Source organism: Rhea americana, unplaced genomic scaffold (assembly GCF_003343005.1).
Source record: "Rhea americana isolate MKP2758 unplaced genomic scaffold, rheAme1 scaffold_129, whole genome shotgun sequence".
NCBI classification, from domain to species: Eukaryota; Metazoa; Chordata; class Aves; order Rheiformes; family Rheidae; genus Rhea; species Rhea americana.
The window spans coordinates 474,635-493,831 of record NW_028185361.1 but is presented as its reverse complement, the minus strand read 5'-3'; the positions used below and the strand labels follow the sequence as shown (position 1 = coordinate 493,831).

The 19,197-nt window shown below is 39.4% G+C and overlaps 1 protein-coding gene across 3 annotated transcripts in view; it reads right to left on the bottom strand.

The window, feature by feature from the left end:
- SLC24A2 (solute carrier family 24 member 2) overlaps positions 1 to 19,197 on the bottom strand; it is a 102,144-nt gene that overhangs the window by 14,780 nt on the left and 68,167 nt on the right. For 2 of the 3 annotated variants that reach the window (XM_085326203.1, XM_085326204.1), the window contains exons 4-6: positions 17,465 to 17,515; positions 9,171 to 9,266; positions 7,046 to 7,134 (exon numbers count right to left, since the gene is read on the bottom strand). In XM_085326203.1, coding sequence (XP_085182329.1) covers positions 7,046 to 7,134; positions 9,171 to 9,266; positions 17,465 to 17,515 — 236 coding nt within the window. The remainder of the gene's footprint in view (positions 1 to 7,045; positions 7,135 to 9,170; positions 9,267 to 17,464; positions 17,516 to 19,197) is intronic. The other variant, XM_085326206.1, reaches the window with a different exon arrangement.

Genomic DNA, 19,197 nt, shown 5'->3' with positions numbered 1-19,197 from the left:
TTTGGTGGGGAAAGCAAAATGCACTTTACCATACAGTTGCTTAGGTGGGTAATTTAGATCCAATGAAAACAATAAACCATCAGTGGTATTTTCTTATTACATCTAAGCTGTCTTTCAGCTTCATGAAAAAGTTATCTCTGACATCGTTGGCATGTAAACATTTTCCAGTGGGGTTTCCATGGAAACAGGCAAAAGTATGTGCGTGTGTACATGTGCGTGTGTGTGTGTGTAGGAGGGAGGAGAGGGTGTTATCTTCAGAATAGAAGATATTTTTAGCCACAGGTTAGAAGGAGTATGACTAAACACAATCAAATGTCTGTTCAGAGGCTGGCAGTAGGGTGAAAGGCAACTGGACCTCTTGGAAGGATCACTTCTCTGTGGGGCAGCCTATAAAACATTTAATGAGACACTGTCAGCGTCCCTCTAGTCATCTTTCATTCTGTCACACATGCGCCATACCAGTCTATAAAGTATTGTATTACAGAGCTTTCTCCTTTGTGGCAATCTGCTAAAGGTTAAAAGAAAGAATTAAAAAAGTAGAACAAAATCCCAAAGGAAGACAGAATATCTGGCAGGAGAGAAGGCAAATTCCAGCTGCSTTTGGAGCTTGGATATTTTACCGATTGTACTCAGAAGCAGTCTTGTTCCCAACTAAGGTGGCTAGGGACAACGAAGGAGACAGCAGCCCTCTGTCCTTGCCAGTAGCTGATTCGGATTTTATCGAAGTGTGAGCGAGATCTGCTGATGATTTCTATGGGAATGAGATAAGATGAATACATCTGTCTTGGACAAGTGACTGGATTGCAGGGAGCATTTGCTGGATTATCTTTTTAAAATCCTGCATGCGGCAGTAGATAGAGTTTATCCTGCTCGGCAAAGGCTTGGTTCAGCAAGAAGAACATGAGAAATGAGGTTCTGGAGGAAAAGAGTGGAGGAAGAAGAGTGGAATTAAGGGCCTGGAAAAAAGGGAAAACCAGGATGGTGAAGTCGGGAAGAGACAAATGAGGAAATCAAATGAAAAGAAAAAAGGAAAAGGAAACAAAGGAAATTCACTCCAGTGCACGAACTCTTGTGGAAGTTATTAATTGACAGTGTCCTTGACTCTCTTTTGAGGTCTTAGATGGTGAAAGAAGGAAGAAAGGAGGAGGAAAAATATTAAGATGAAGAAAAAAAGAGCCCTAAACAAAGGAAAGGGACTCATGGCATTTGGAGTGATGTACTTCTTAAAAGATAAGTTTTGACTTACAACTACAYAAAAATTAAAATAAAACAAACACTATTTTTCCCTTTTCTTCATTTCAGCCTGAGCCTTCCTTTCCTAAGGGGCTTTTGTTCAATAGCATACTTCTGAAGGTGAGGGTTTATGTGAGTAAGATGGATTTATTTGCATATTCTTTTTGTCATTGCGGCATACATATTTTTACTGAATTTCTGACAACTATGAATCATTACTAAGATGCTTCCACCTAAGAATTTAGACTGAAGCACCATTATCTGCACTAGTGAAAAGTAAGGCATAATGCAAGCATCACAGAAAAGCTGAGGTGGGAAGGAACCTCTGGAGATTGTCCAGTGCAACCCACCTGCTCAAGCAGRGTCATCTATAGCCTGGTTACCCAAGACTGTCTCCAAACATCTTTCGATATGTAGACTCCAAACCCTCTCTGGGCAATCTATTCTAATGCTCAGCCATCCTCAGAGTGAAAAACATTTTTAACACTTAAATTGAATTACCTGTGTTTCAGTTTGTGCCCTTAGCCTCTCATCCTGTCTGTGCACACCACTGTAGAGAGTCTGGCCCCATCTTTTTCACATCCTCCCTTCAGATACTTAGACACATTGATAAGATCCCCCCTCAGACTTCTCATCTCCAGCTCTCTCAGTCTTTCCTTACATGAGAGATGCTCCAGTTCTTTCATCATCTTCATGGCTCTTTGATGCACTCGCTCCAGTAGCCTCATCTCTCTCTTGTACTGGGAGCCAAGAACTAGACATGGCACTCCAAATGTGTCACATTGTCAAAGCAGAAAGATCACCTCCCTGATGATGATTGCAACACTCTGCCTAATGCAATCATCGTCTTTCTTTGCCACAAGTGCACATTGCTGGATCATTTTCAGCTTGTTGTYCACCAGGACCCACAGGGCCTTCTCTGCAGAGCTGCTCTCCAGCCAGTCAGCCCCTAGCCTGTCCTGGTGCATGGAGTTATTGCTACTCAGGGGGAGGACTTGACATTTTCAATTGATGAACTTTATGCGGTCCTCTCTGCCCATTTCTCCAGTCTGTCAAGGTCCCTCCCAATAGCAGCAGAACCATCTGGTGTTTTAGCCACTGCTCTCTGTTTTGTGTCATCTGCAAACTTGCTGAAAAATGCATTCAATCCCATCATTCAGGTCATTCAYGAAGACGTTAAGCAATACTGGTGACAGGATTGACCCCTGAGGGAYAGCACCAGTGATGGATCTCCAGCTGGACTTCATGTGGGTGATCACACCCCTCTGAGGYAGCAGTTTAGCCATTTTTCAGTCTGCTGCACCAACCACTTATTTAGCCTGCACTTCATCAGCTTGTCTATGAGGATGTTGTGGAGACAATGTCAAAACCTTGAAGTCAAGATATGGAACACCTACAGCTCTCCCCTCATCTGCCAAGCCAGCCATTTCATAGAAGAAGGCTGTCAGGTTGGTACGACTGCTTTTGCAAGAGGAAAAAATAATTAAGAAAATACATACTGAAGCTTGACCATGGAGGAGAAAGAATTAGATTCTCCTGCACATATTGTAGCTCCTCAGTGCACACATATTTTAGAAATACTGGATGATTTGCTGTGGGAGTACAGCTATACCTCAGCCAACAGTTTTCAGGACAATTTTCCCCAAAACAAATTTGCAGCTCAATTCCTCAAGAAAGACAGGGCCTCTAATCTTTCAAGTCTAAATGAACATCACTGGGATGTGCAATACAAAGAGTAAACTGTATAAAGATATTTAGTAGTCTATCATCTCCCACACAGAAAGAAGTACATTAGCTACGGAGCACTAACGGGTCACCAAACATTCCTTTGCACATATACAAGCATAAAAATGGAGGGAAGTGATTTTTATACTATATTTCTAAATTCTGACACTACAGCACTTCTTTTTGCATTCAGATAAAGAAAAATCATCAAGAATTCAAGCCACCAGATCAAATTCATTCATGAAGAGGAGCCAAATGATGTTCAGGGTTAAGTGGTGGATTTGTTCGTATAAGGACTAAAATTCCAGAGTTTGTTGGTCAGGACTAAACTGTAATGAACTTGCRGAGCAAAGAGGAGGAGAAGCTTTTGTCAAAGACTAGTTGGCATATTAGCCTGTGCCTTCATTATTACTTCCCAGAACAAAGCTGTTCCTTAGAACTGGTACCATCGTCTTTAAAAATATGCTATTTCCTAAGGACATGAAGTGTCTTTCTGGCTTGGAAAAGCTAGAAGGCGGCTTAGGAGGGCAATGACCAATTTCTCTTCCTCTAATTCTAACTKTCTTCAAAGAAAAAGCTATGTGAATGCTGTGTGTCTGATTCTGTTGTTGCTTACACTATTATAATTCAGGAATAATCCTATTAGTGCCCATGAAGTCAATAAATAAAGCAGAAGGGAACTGCAGAGTGGTGAGTTCATYGATTTCTGCTTTTATTCTTTCTGGTTTCCTGGGGGGATGAACATCTACAGAAGCAGTCAGATACTCTGGAAAGAGTCAGACTTCAACTTTGTGCAAGCTTTGCTTGAAGCAAAGTAAACATATTTTCCTTGGATGTCAGTGGGAGGAGGAAAGGATCTTGTTTTTCTTTGCTTTTGCCCCTCCTGACCTTTATTCTTACTCTTTTTATTGCTTAAATCTCTTTCCCTCTCTCTCTTTCTGTTCATCATCTCCTACCCTTCTCTGTGATCTGCTCTGTTTTATTAACTTCGACTGAATATCTCAGAAGTCCATTGTTAGCTTCAGGGTGATGCCACAGCTCAGAAAAGAACATCAAGAAGCGGTGCACAAACAAGTAGGCAACACGTTGACGAAGGGCCACTGCACAGTTGAGAGTAGGAATAGATGGATCCTCATTGGGAARTAAGGTCCTAAATGTTAAAGAGATCTATTCATTTTTTAAATAAATAGAATGAACGTGCAGGTAATTATTATTATTATAATAATGCAAATATATATACATATTTATATATGTATTTAAATTACAACAATAGATTTCAGCATATCAATAACTGACATAGCCTGAAGTAGCAGCAACTGTCATGTTACCACTGAAAGAAGACAAAATTAGAAAGGCCACCAGGGAAGGAGCCAGTATGGGTTGTGTCAAAATGTTATTAGGAGATTGCTATCTGCTATTGTGACAGTAAATGCCTGATAGCCTTTCTTTCAGATTGACAGRGCTGAAACTGCAGAATCACTCCTGCATCAGTTACAGGCCTCCCTGCTTGGTCTATCTTGTCATCCTGATAAGGATAAATAATGGACTCCRACTCTGACACAGCACAATACATTTTCAGAATGTCCTAATGCTTGCTGAATCTAMAATAAAAGTTCCAAGGTTCTCACTGAAAATTTAAGATGTCTAAAGGAAGCTGGAAGGAGAAGGARGGATGACATTGCTGAGTAATTTATTCCTGCAAAATTTTATCTACTTATCCTGCAGTTCTTTGAAATTGAAACCATTGTCTTGGATGATGARGCTGCTTGACCTTGCAGATTTCTGAACAAGCTTAGAAACCCCTTCATTATGATACAAAAAGATAGCATATGGACACTGCTGTGAGATATGATTGCTTATGATTGCTCTTCCATCATTGTTTTCACAGAACAATCTCAGAGAAAAACCTTTCAAGGCAAGATCAGTTTCATTCTTAGGCTTGTTTCCTCCAGATCTGTTGGAATTTTTGTATGTCCACATACTAACTTCTGTACATCTTATCATATTATACCAAGCTATGCCACCATGATACCAGTTTTCAGGAACAGAAGTCTGAAAAATACACTGCTTTGTATTTCTTACTCTTTTTGCTAATAAAAAAAAAAAAAAAAAAAAAAAAAGTCTAAAGATACATTTCACTGCAGTGGTGAGGTTAGACTCTCAAAACAGGGTCTAAATGGATCTGAAAATTGATCTTAACCTACCTTAAAAAGTTCAGTCTTAGAGGAATGTGCAAGTAGAGTGCCGAGAATTTTTATTAAACAGATCATACTCATCTTGTTTATCTAAGACATTTGTTGGGCTGGCAAAGATCTTTTATGTAGCTTGTCATTCTGGACAACTTAGACTAACAGAAAATACAATTAAATGTTCTACTATGCTCTCCTTTCTACAGAAGATTCACTATCATTACGTGATTATTCAGGATATCAAAAACTATCCTGCTCTTTCAGAACCTCAGTCTTGATTCTCCATTCCTATTTCTGAGATCAAAACTGTCTGCAGGGAGCAAAGAACTAAAGATATCTGTCCATATTTGGTGCACCAGCTGGCAATTGGCCACAATTATCTTGTCATTTTTCCACTTACAGTGAAAAAATACTCTTCCCGGAGACAACCTACTACGTATCATGATCTTTTTTCCCAGTCTTGCAGACAGCTGTACAAAATTGGATGACCTCTCCTGTTATAAGTATGTTCCAGGAAAAAAATTTATTCCTTGTGAGGGATAATTATGTTTAGGAAGTGACCAAGAGAAATAAACATTGTTACTTGCATACCACTTTTACTTTTTCCTACATTTTGCAGTACCTTTCAAGGAAAGAATTTTATTCGGATACAGTGACATTACTCAGGTCATGAACATGTCAAGAGAGTTCTGTTTCTAGATTTAGATAAACAATCTTAATAAATTCAAAGTAAGTGAAAGCAATTAAAATATAAAAACTAAATCCTGGGCTATTCAAATCAAACAGAGCCACGGTTTTTCTCTTCCATGATTTTGCTCTATGTAAATGCAAAATAGTTCAACCCACTTTCAGCAAGGGGAAGCTCCTGCTATGGCACARACCACTGCTCAAGCTTCTCATACAGTAATTCCCTTCTGTCATTACAGCTTTAGGAAAAGGCTGAGAAGTCAGCTGCACAAACAAAACCACTGTACAACCATTACACAAGCTTCTGTGTCAAAGATTATCTTTAACAAGACTCTTCCTGTGTGTGTGGGCAGCGTTTGCCCTAAAGGGTGGTCTAAAAGGACAGTGCTCAGGTTTAGCAAAGCCAATTCACTAGCATTTTTCCATTCATCTGCCCACTTGGGAATTAGGTGGTATTTATAACATTTAAAAAATTTTGAATACATTAAAAAAGGGGCTGAGAGGTCCAAATGTTGCAGTCCACTACACCTGAGAATTACAGCTTATGTGACGCAGAATAGAAGTTAGCTCATCTTTATAGCTATTTCAGCAGTTGTGTGACAAACACAGTTATGCAATTACATGATTATTGTCCACAAAAGGTATATGTTAAAATAAGTAAATTTAAATATTTAATATCTTCTTTCTTAAAATTTTATGAATGAGAGTCAAAGAAACACCAGTATAGTATATCTCATTCAGCTTAGTATGTTATCTGTCTCAAAGTTTTTGTCCAAAGACAGAACTGAGAAAGAGTTTGTGTACAGTTCTTTTGTAACTACTTTCAACTTTGCCATGAATCAGAGGCCACCTCTTAAAAGAGCAAGTTCTGTGCAATGTGATGATAAGCAGATAAGCAATTTCCATTACCTATATCAAGCACTGTGGGTATAACTTCTTGTCTGGTAAGCAAAAATACATTTCCTAAAAGAATCTATTCCAGGCTTACATTACACTGAAGGGCAGAGGGGGCATGAGAAAAACTTTTTAATATGGCAAAACATGTACTCATACATTGGGTTTTGTTGAAAATGAAGATTAAATATATATCGTAGCCAGTTCATAACAACAGCCTCCTGGCTATTAGGATATGTACGTTCAGTGGAAAGCAGAAACAAGCACATARTATATCTACTAAAACTAAAATTGAAAAGAATAAAAAAGACATTAACCTCTTCTTCAACGTTATGGGCAATTCCATTCTGCACTGGTCCTGAATCACTTGGTGGTGTTACTGCAACTTCCACTTTTGCACCTTTTTCTGCGCATCATCCATAAACAGGAGCACAAAAACAACAGAACAGAACATTATATAACAAATCTATTAGTGAAATTGCTGTCACATATTCAGTCTGTCTAAATCATCAGACACTGATGGTGGACCAATATYTTCTTTACAAAAAAGAGAGATAAAATTCTGGCTTCTTTTTAACTGGTATACATTTTGAATACAATTCTGATCAGTGGTCACTTTGCTGTTGAAGAAACTATCCTATTGACACTTACATTCTAGAAACATTTAAATTATTTTATGACTTGGGAAAATATTTGGTAGTCTTAACTTATGCTTTATTTATATTAAATCCAGTTTACTTATGGTAAGCTGAGTTTTCAGGGTAAAAACTGACATACTGACATACAACTGACATCATACTACGCAGAGAGTAAAGAACATATCAAACATAAGGAACACATAATTTTTACAATATACCGCCTTTGCAACCTCTTCAGAAGTATACTGCATTATACCTTTGCAATTAGTAAAGTTACTTCCGAACAGTATTCGTATTCTTTCTGTTTCTAGAAATACACAAAAAGAGTAAAAGGATGATCCATTACCTTAATAACAGATCCCTACAGYCCTCATGCAAAACCTTTACAAGGATTAGAGGGAGAAAATAGAGCCTTTGGATTCTGAATCCGGATTTATTCAAATATATTCTTACCTTGACTATCTCTGAAATCTCAAAGCAATAAATATATCTTTCAGTACGTACTAGATAAAAATGCCAAAAATCCCTTGGACAATATAAAGTTATAAAGCACTGTCTAACTTGARTTCAATGTGCTTTGCACACAGAGGTAAATATAGCTGTGTGGTTGTATTACTGCTACCCCGAGATTATTCTTAATTAAAAATCTGAGTGGTGTGCCAGACTATCTGTAATTATTTCAGTGCATTTGGGTCGTCCCTTAACCCCATTCCCAGCATTATRGTGTATTAACACAGTATCTCATCCAATTGCTTGATTCTGCAGGCAAATTGTGACTAAATATAGCACAAAGTCAGATAAAATATCAACTGATAAAACGATTCAGCTTTTATCAGACACACTTGCATCCAGTTTTCTAATGTAGGGAACGTGCAGTGGTAAAGCAGAGAAAAGAGAGGTCATGGTAAGGATTTCCGTTTAATATATGAACTTTTGAACTAAAAGACAAGTTCTTACCCTTAATAAAAAACCATATTAAGCTGATTTTCTACAAGAATAGCATATATGGGCCTGATTGATTCTCTGCAACTTGCAGATCACATATAAAATCCAAAATGTGAAATTTTTTTTCTTTTTTTGATAAGAATGCTATCACCTAAAATACAAATATTCCTAGAGCAGTGGTTCTCAATCTCAGGAACTACGAAGATTCATCAATAAAATACATCATGTGACCTGTACAAAATTTCTAAGGGGTTTTACTTCTCTATCAGAAAATTCTTAGGGCTTCATGAGCTGAAAAGTGCTGAAATTTGCTTTAAAATAGATAAAACAGTGCAAATGGCTTATGTGGCAAGTTCCACTACATAGAGGGACAGAGAAAAGAAAATCAGAAAACGAGCTGGTAGTGCCATAAACCAGTGTGGTGACCAGAGCTATTTGTGAGGCCTGTAGCATATGCAGAACTGCTGAGGAAACCAGGCTTTGTTTAACACAGTCTGTTACAGGGAAATAACGCAGCACAGTCTGCCCCTGAGCCAACCTTCCAAAGTTCAGTAAACTCAGCGAGTTCTCAAACACAAACTTAGACTGAATTTTGCCTATCTATTTCTCTTGTGTCAAAAGCTGCATTGCATGTTTGTCTGCATTTTCCCTGCAAGGTGTCATTATAATATCTTAATTAGCCTTTCTCTTCTTGCATATCACTCTCAGTCCTGTCCATGTATTTTACACTCTTTCCTACAGATAATTAAAATATGTTTCARTGGCTTATCACAAAGTAGAGGGGGAAATTTTGCTCTAAGTATTTTYCAAGTAAAATAAAACAGTGAATAAGCCTTCAGGGACAAGTGGTAACACTCACCATGGTTAGCAGCTCCATTACGCCTCTCACTGTCTTCCACCTGGCACTTCTTCTTGGCAATCTTGTGAAGAATTGAGGCCCTCTCCTTGAACTTTCCTAAAAGAAAGCATTGCCATTATTCAAATGCAGCCATTTTAAGAGGTTAGGTTTCCCTGTGGTGGCTTAGGCTCCATAAATCAGTGCCGGATTTCCATTCCTTCCCAAGCAGCTAACATATTAGTAAGCACTATCCATCTGATGTTCTGATATATACTTATTATTTATATACTGCATCTGAGATACACACATTTTTTCTTTTGAACAGAAAAAAAGAATATAAAAGTTTTTTCTATTCTGATAAATCAGCAAATAATTGAACAAGAAATTGAAAACAACAACAAAAAAAAATTCTTTTGAAATAGTCACTGAAGTTCCGGCTATGATAGTGCTGGTGTAGAATTTCAGCTGCAACAAAGATAAATAAAGATAACAAGCACAGTTTCAGGTTTGAACTAGCAGCACAGTAACAGAATTTCAGAGGAATTCATAAACCATTGTGGTTGATTTTGTCGCTTTGCACTTCACTCTGCCCCTGTGACTAGTACGGACATTTAAGAAGGAGAAGAATAAATCTTCTTAATAAAAGATTTTCATAAAAGCTTCTCAAAGGAAAATGTTCTTCTCAATCTGCCAGATGATTGAGGTCTCCCATCAGGTTATCCCTGAAGAAGTAGGAGATCTACTCGCAATTCATCATCTACACCGTCTCTGGAGCAACTTGTCCCATCCTAAGAGGGAGATCTCAGGTCCTGTCACTCCTTACAGAATGATAWAATCACAGAATGGTTGAGGTTGGAAGGACCGAGGTTCCCTCTGGAGATCATCTAGACCAAAACCCATGCTCAGGCATGTTAGACCGGATCACATTCAGGCAGGTTTTGAATATCTCCAGAGAAGGAGACTCCACAGCCTCTCTGGGCAACCTGTGCCAGTGCTTTGTCACTCCCACAGGGAAGAAATTCCCCCTCACGGTCAGGCAGAACTGCCTGTGCTTCAGTTTTTGCCCATTGCCTCTTGTCCTGTCACACGGGACARCTGAAAAGAGTTTGTCCYCRTCCCCTTGACACCCTCCCTTCAGGTACTTGTACACATTGATAAGATCCCCYCTCAGTYTTCTCTTCCCCAGGCTGAACAGGCCCAGCTCTCGCAGCCGTTCCTCATAGRGCAGGTGCTCCAGCCCTCTGATCATCTTCGTAGCCCTACGCTGGACTCTCTCCAGTAGCTCCATGTCTCTCTTCCTAATGCACCCAAGGATATCATCAGCCTTCCTGGCCACAGGGGCACATTGCTGGCTCATAGTCAACTTGTTGCCCACCAGAATCTCCAGGTCCTTCTCTGCAGAGCTGCTCTCCAGAAGGTCAGCCCCCAGCTTGTATTGATGCACGGGATTATTCCTTCCTAAGTGCAGGACTCTGCACTTGCCCTTGTTGAACCTCAGGAGGTTCCTCTYYRCCCAGCTCTCCAGCCTGTCCAAGTCTCTCTGAATGGCAGCACAGCCCTCAGSKGTATCAGMCACTCCTCCCAGCTTGGTAGCATCAGCAAACTTGCTGAGGAGGCACTCTGTCCCCTCATCCAGGTCATGGTGAAAAAGTTGAACAGGATGGGACCCAGACTACGGAACCCTGGGGGACACCACTAGCCACAGGCCTCCAACTAGACTCTGCACCACTGATCACAGCCCTCTGAGCTCTGCCTTTCAGCCAGTTCTCAACCCACCTCACTCTCCACTCATCTAACCCACACTTCCTGAACTTATCTAGGAGGATATTCTGGGAGACAGTGTCAAAAGCCTTGCTGAAGTCAAGGTACACAAYGTCCACTGCTCTCCMCTCATCTACCCAGACAGTCATTCCATCACAGAAGGCTTTCAGACTGATTAAGCATGACTTCACCTTGGTGAATCCATGCTGACTACTCCTGATCACCTTCTTTATCTCCATATGCTTGGAGATGACCTCCAGAATGAGCTGTTCCATCACCTTTCTAGCRATGGAAGTGAGGTTGACCACCCTGTAGTTGTCGGGGTCCTCCTTCTTGCCCTTTTTGAAGACTGGAGTGACATTGGCTTTCTTCCAGTCCTCAGGCACCTCTCCAGTTCTCCACGATCATTCAAAGATGATGGAGAGYGGCCTRGCAAGAATATYTGCCAGCTACCTCAGTACCTGTGGGTGCATCCCATCTGGGCCCATGGATTTGTGGATGTCTAGCCTGCCCAGAAGGTCTCTAATCCTTCCTATCCTCCTCAACCAAAGGAAAGTCTTCTCTTCTCCAGGCTTTGTCCCTCACGTCCAGGCTCTGGGATTCCTGAGGGCTGCCCTTAGCAGTGAAGACTGAAGCAAAGCAGGCATTCAGTAATTCTGCCTTCTCTGTAGCCCCTGTCACCACTACTGATGTATTTGAAGAAGCCCTTCTTGTTGTCCTTGACATCCCTTGAYAGATTTAATTCCAAATGGGCCTTAGCCTTCCTTGTCACATCCCTGCATGCCCTGACTGCATTCTTATAACTCTCCCAAGTAGCCTGTCCCCTCTTTCACATTCTGTGTACTTTCCTCTTCTTTTGGAGTTTTCGCAGGAGCTCCTTGCTCACCCATGCAGGTCTCCTGCCCCCTTTGCTGGACTTCTTTCTCCTTGAGATGCACCACTCTTGAGATTGGAGGAAGCGATGCTTGATTTTTTTTGTTTGTTAGTACAAGGTCCAGCAAGTGAACATCTTCTCATTGGCTCCTCCACCACCTCTGTCAAAAACGTATCATCTGAATGGACCTCCTCAACTGTTTGTTCCTCGCTGTATTGCTTTTCCAGCAGATATCAGTGACTGAAGTCCCCTATAAGAACTAGGGCATGTGATCATAAGGCTACTTCCAGCTGTCTGTAGAAGGCCTCATTGACTTCCTCTTCCTAATCAGGTGACCTGTAGCGAACACCTACAACAGTGTTACCCTGTGTTGGTTACTGAGTCCAGATGACATATTCAGACTAGACAATGTCAAAGATGGCAAACACCAAGTGAATTTAGCTTCGTCCTTCCTCTAAGTTGGTCATCTTATTTAAAGACTCATGTTTTCTAGGAAGATGCTTTATGCTTCCTTTTCTATTTTTATTCTCATTGCTGCTACTTTTTCAGTCTTTTTTTTTCTTTTTTTTAATATAACTGGACAACTACACTACACCACAGTAAACTTCTAATTAAAAACAAGCGCTCTTATCTAATTCTTTATCTCCAGTTAAAAAAAAGTCCATTGACAGCTGTCCAACTSCCGCTGTCCTTGCTGTGAAAAGAATGCAGGCTTAAGGCCAAAAGATATTTCAATGGAATCAAATAATTGATTAACAGTGGGAAGTAGAGAGACATCATGAATTAACTTAGTGAGTTGGATAATGCAGAGTCACTGTTCCCAAGTTAAAATACAAGACATGTAAGATTGAATCATGGCTCAAGAAACAAATCCCCTCTTCCCCTCTCTCAAATGGAGTTTATCAGAAACAATACCATTACAATAAACTTGTTCAAAACTCTGTACCAACACTGTCATATGTACAGAAGCTACACTCTGCTGTGCAAAGGGATTAGCAGATATCATTTGTTGGGAGGTGGAATTAATCTGTCAACAGTAAATCACTTCAGAAGTAATAAAAATAATACAAAGATCCAATAAATAGTTGCAAGTGTTGCCCTTTCACCAACCTCTATCTTATTATAAACATATCGTGCTCCAAAACAARCATTTAAGAACACATTGCAAAATTTTCCTTTTTGGTATGTAATGCCTTGAGTAAAATTGCCTGCTTAAGAGCATTGCAGAGCAGAATGCAGTGATAAACAGTAAGCCATCTCCTTATTTCAGTACACAGGGTCAACGCCAGAAATTTCAGTTAGAAGTGGAAGAAGAAAAAAAGAGCTAAAGAAAGGAAAAAGAAGAGAGAGAAAAGGAAGTGCTCAGGTTATGAGATGAGCTGAAGAGGGAAAGAAAAGAACAGAGAAATACAAATAAAATCATATTTCCAAGTATTTTATGCTGAAATGCTGCAAATGTCAAGCCTGTTTCTAACTCCGTTTAACACTGGGGCAATTAAAAAGAGCTTATCGAGTCCAACTGGGCTTCACACATTTGAAGATTTGGCTTATGATGCCACAAATATACAACTACATTTTTGGAAGCAAAGTAAATGAAGGAACTGAGACACTTTTTGAAAAATATCTGTGGAAACATCTACATCTTCACCTACTCCAGGCTGGCTTTAATTTAAGGTTCAGTTTTAAACAATTTAATTAAAATAATGCAGAATTTTATAGGGATACTCTTGTTTCGTTTAGAACTACTTAGTTTTGTTTAGAGAAATTTGAGCTATTACTGAACTGAAAATTAAACGTCTCTTCAGAGATTCACTGTTTTATATGAGCTTAAAACTTGAAGTTGTTTTCCTCAGTTTTTGTAACATTGTTAAGGGCCTCCTTCCGTCCTGATTTTTTCTTTAGAAGGAGTTTCCTACCTTTACTTTAACATTGTAAGATACACATCCACCACTTAATTCAGGAGACTGTTCCATAGTTAGAAGACACTATCATGGAAATTAAACTGATCATTTGAAATGGAAACATTATTTTTCTTCATTTTTCTTTCTTAGAAAGTGCATGGTTTGTCTTACATAGCTTTACTTCATTCCTTTCCATGTGATTCGCTCAGTATAGGTAAACAAGCAGTGGAAAGAAACAGTTAAAAGACAAAATACKGATTATATAAAGTTTAAAACCGAACTGCCATTGCAGGAAAGCACTACTGCTCACCTGCATGAAGGTRCTGACACACAAGCAGAAGTGGAGCCTTTTCCTTCCCTTTCCCTCCATTAGTTAAAAAACAAAGCTAATCAAAACTTATTTGGCAAAGGAGAAGCTCAAGTATGCACAGACCCACCAGGAAATAGGGCCATATAAGGATATTTCTAAATCATTCATATTAATAGAAAGCCCCAGAAGTTTAATCTTAGGCACAGATCTTCCATCACAAACTTTTCTCATCTTGTGGTGGGATTACTATGATAACCCATAGTATTTTCATGTAACTGTTCTTTCTAGCAGAAGCTAGAAGCCTGGGTTTTAACAGTCCTAGGTACTACGAGTTTGACTACCTAAAGTAGTTTTTACATAATCTGCTACCACGAGAGCTCAGGTCAATGAAAATTCTTGACWCTATGCACCCCAAATAGGATAAGCCATTTTACAAAATTTAGTCTAGATTTGCTGAACTCGGACCAGTTTTGCAGGTTGTTTCAGTTTGGGTAGGGTACAATAAAAAGGAATGGGAGATTAGGGACAGGTGGTTGGCAAAGAAGTTAGCTTAAAGATAAATTGGTTATATACAAATACATGCAAACRAATCAGTATTGTATAATATACATGTACCTTGATCTGCATGAACAACTCTAGCTAGCATCTCTCTGAGTTTGCCTCCTGATCAAGGTTATAGTAAAAGTCCTTTGATTGGAACCCAGATTACAGAATCAGGTTCTCTGGGTCAGAAGCCTTTGATTAGACAAAAATATTCTGGGAAATTCACTGGTTTAAAAAATTCATGACTGTACCATTTGTCTGCTTTTCAGCCTCTGACTAAATGCAAATTATTACAACTGTGCAATACTAGCTCTGCAGCCACGCTTTCATGAGTCACAAGATGTTGAATTTAAGGCTGTCTAGGCAACTTAAACTGTGCCTACCTGGCCTACTGGTGGCCAGTTAGGGAATGAAACTATCAGCTCACAACTCATCAATTCCAGAAATCCTCCTTATATCCTTTCAGCTTTAAGGCTAAAAAGTCACGAATACATGAAGCTGCATTTGCATGCAAATTTTTCATGTTCCCATCTAGTAAGGTATATWATCTCTCCAAGTTGTGCCTATTCAATAGGCAATTAATCTGAAGTCAGTTTCAGACCAAACAGGAGCTAACAAAACAGCAGAGCTCAGTTTCTAAGACAACTGTCTTCTGACTATTTGGCTGTATCTGTTATCTGCCTCTGTACTGTTGGCTATCATCGGCTGCATTTGCCTCTGCTTCTACCGATGCAAAAGCAAGAATTGATGTGCCTTGTGTGTCTTCATCAGAGGATTTAAAGATTGATCACCATTCTTCACTTAGGGTTTGGGGACGTTGACATAAGAATGGACTCTACTAGAAAAAAAACCCTGTTTACACATTCCTGTGCCTAACTTAATGTATAAAAATGTAAAAAGCTCAGTTAAAAAAAGAAGATAAAGAAGAAAAAAAGGATAATGAAAAGAAGTGTGATACAGAATGATGGGGATTATGTTTTTGAATATTCAGATGGACAGCTCAAAATATAGCATACTTTGATCTAAGCCAAGCTTCTGGGATATAGCGTTCAWTTTTTTTTTAAGACGTAAAAACAATGACAATGACAGTTGTATTTGGGAAGCTAACCTATATCACAGATTCTTGTCTGTGTTAATACTCCTAAAGACAAAAAGCGCTTCCCTCCTTATTTTTGCTACTGGAAGAAAATGTACAATAGGTCTTAGATTCTTTATGAATGTAGGGTGCTCTCTAAGGTGATACTGAATAATTATAACATTATATTCAGTGTAGGCGTGGTAATAATATATAGCAGCTGTACAGAGTAAACCTACATGGATATTTTCCCACAGATAGATATATTTAACTATCACTAAGTTATTTATACAACTCAGAAGTCTATTAATGTAGTGACTACTTTTGAAGTGGCGGACTTAGTATTTCAGAAAAAAAAACCACCTCAGTGTACCTAACTGAGGCTACAGTGAGAAATGACATTTCTAACTCGATTGTGTGCAGATAAGACATACTGCAAAACCTTTAGTTCTAGTAGCTATGGATGGCCTGGGTTAACAACACATTTCAGATGCTTGAGAGGAGTATTTAAACAATATAAACACCAATATGCCAAGTAAAATCTCCTCTCAAGCATCTATTATCACACATCCATCTTTGTAAACCGGACAGCGAATTTGCCAGCTGGACAACCATGGATAGCGCTCCAGCTTTCGTTGTTGTCCATATGAGCTAGAGCTTGCACGTTCTCCTGAAGAAATCAGGATCTTGCAATACTGTGCACAGAGGTGGCAGGAAATGCCTCTGACAGCAGGGCCTGGAACAGTGTGGTTATATTTTACTGAGTATCGACAGCACGTGTAGAAAATGGGAAATAGTCACAACCTAACACTTTTCCTGGGGAAATGGCCAGGAGTATGTCATATAATGAAGGTTTTCTTAAAACATTTTAACATCAAGATTAGTCTAAACTAGAAAATAATCTAAGCAAGAAAGTATCTGCCTTTTTAAAAATAGAGAATCAAGCTATTCATCATATATTYCCACGATTAAACTCAAGCAGGAAAAGGCGGCTAGCTCTTCTACAGGCCTCACGCTTATCTCCATCTTCCAGCAGGCTGTTCACTGCAAAACCAAACACTCATGAAACCATCTGCCTGGCGCCGTAATCAGAGAGCTGCACAAAAGGCCTTGATCCTGCTGACAATCAGGTCTCAGCTGAGGAAAAGTTCCCAACTGCAGAAATGCTGAATGGACTCGGACTGAAGCATTTGGTGGAAATTAAGCATATGCTTAACTGCTTTCCTGAATTAGCATTATAAACAGCAATGCTTTTGACTCAGCTGAAAAACTCCCTGAGATATCATTGAGCACTGATTCACTGATTACTTCCTACTTGTATTGCAGAATCAGGATTTTATGCAGTTTTTGTATTGCAATTAAGCACATAATTAATATTCTAGAAATAGTGAAGCCTAGTTTTTTTAAAAGAACCTTATTTATTATTTTTGAGTAATACAAAAAACTGAGGTAATTTAATAAATGTTCTCAAACTGAGTGATTTGAACATCCATAAATGATCTCACCTTCTTGAATGCACTCTAAAACATGACATTAAATAAACAACTGTAAATATTATGCAGTTCAGTATAATTTGTGAGTGTGGATTTGCATGTATGTCCTTCTTTAATAAACACATTCTGTTGCATTTCCTCATCTGAAATAAGCAAAACTGAGAAGCTGATGACAGTAACCTGAAAAGAAAGTGACAACTGATCACACTGACAATGAAATCGTGCAAAAAAGAATTATGCAAAATGAAGAAAGGGAAAATAAGACCAAGTAAAATGAAAGAAAAAGCAAACACACAAAAAGCGCTTAAAGAAGGACTTTACAGAAAGCTCATACAAACAATTCTAAAATATTTCTTACCTTCTTCAGTCATTGTGTCATAATATTTTAGGTTTCCATATGATCCAAGCTCTACAACATCACAGTAAAAGACACAAAGATAAGGAACCAGCAGACATTCAAGAAATGTACATGTTTTCGCATGTGCTTCATAAACTCCACAGCAATTATACAAAAAGTTCTGCAGGACAGTGAAACATGGATTACAGAAATAGTAGAGCCTTTTCCCCCAGGAAATTTCACAAGTCACTTGCTTTAGAGAAATGACCTGCTAGAGTAAAATCTCAGGAAAAGCACTGAAATCTAAAATTTCAATTTTGGTGCCTCCATTTGTGGGAACACATAATAAACCTTGACAGGACCTGATCAGCAGGAGCTTTGGAAACTAAGCCTTTTTAGCACGTCTCAAGTCAGACATCCAAATATTTAGGCATCCAGAACAAACAAAAAATGCATCATGATTCTTTATCTGAGAACATAAAACGTCTTTTATGAGATGCTGTCCTACAAACACATCACTAGCACTGCTGATGCTGACTCGCTGTATAGGAGTTCAACCACTTTCTCACTATGTGTGAGATCRGAAAAACTGTATTTACTCACTTCATCAGGTGGTACAACATCTAAATTAATTAAATCATTAATTAGATCTGACTATCTCACATCATTATGGTCTATCACAGTAGAGGAACGAGTGGAAAGAAGAGCTCCCCAGCTCCTCAGGACCACGCTTCCACGTGACAGAATCTTGTACAAAGTCACCTGTCTTCTCCAGATGTTACTTTACATTTCAATTCAGTGCAAAAATGTTCTTCCTTCTTAAAGTTTTGTGTGTATATCACCACAATAATTAGTACAGGTTTCAAAATTCTACGACGTAGGACAGATAAACATTATGCACAATGTTAAAGGAATTTGTATTTCTGTTATCATTTCTTACGTAAAATTTTATTATGGAGCTTCTAAGCGTTCAACCTTTGAAACAGTCTAGTTATAAAAAAAGGTATTTAACAATTTGATATTGCTGTTTTCTATGCAATTCTTCTCTATTTATGTTTATGAAAGTGCTTAAGCAAACATACAAATGCTAGCTAGTTATTTTGTTTTTAGCTGATGCACTTCATGATCTTTCAATGTTTTTTCCACATGGGTGAATTTCAATGAAAATCTTGCTTTTAGTTTTTAACTCAAGACATATTGAGATGATACGCAAATCTTGTACTTTAAGAGGTCCCATTTTTTATTAATTTGAAGATACTGGAATCTAAAAAACAAATATTTCTTACATCATTTGTACATTTGGACATTTGGGCCGTTTCAGCCCGAACGGTCTGAATTCCTTTTCCGGGGAAAGCTCCTGGTCACGTCCRGACAGACGTCACCTGTGCAAGGCGACGGGAACCCGGCGGGCTGCGTAATTTTGGGAGTGGGCATCCCCCGACGACGGGCCCGAGCCCCGCGGTTAAGCCTGTTCCCACCAACCCCGCCTCCGCCTGCCCGCGACCAGGTTTGCTAGGAACTGGGGAGAGGTGTCCACCGGAGGACGGAGACAGGAGCGGGAAGCCCACGATGGAAGAAGCCGGAGGGCAACGAGGGCAGGAAAAGGCAAGCGTGTGCAGGAGGCAGGGCTGCGAGCGGCGGGGCGGGTACGGTCACGTCCGCCCCAAAACGAGCAGGGGCAGAGCGGAGGGACGGCGCTGACGGCGGCACCCTGGCCGCAGACCACGGTGGCACGCGGGGACGCGGCGGTGGCA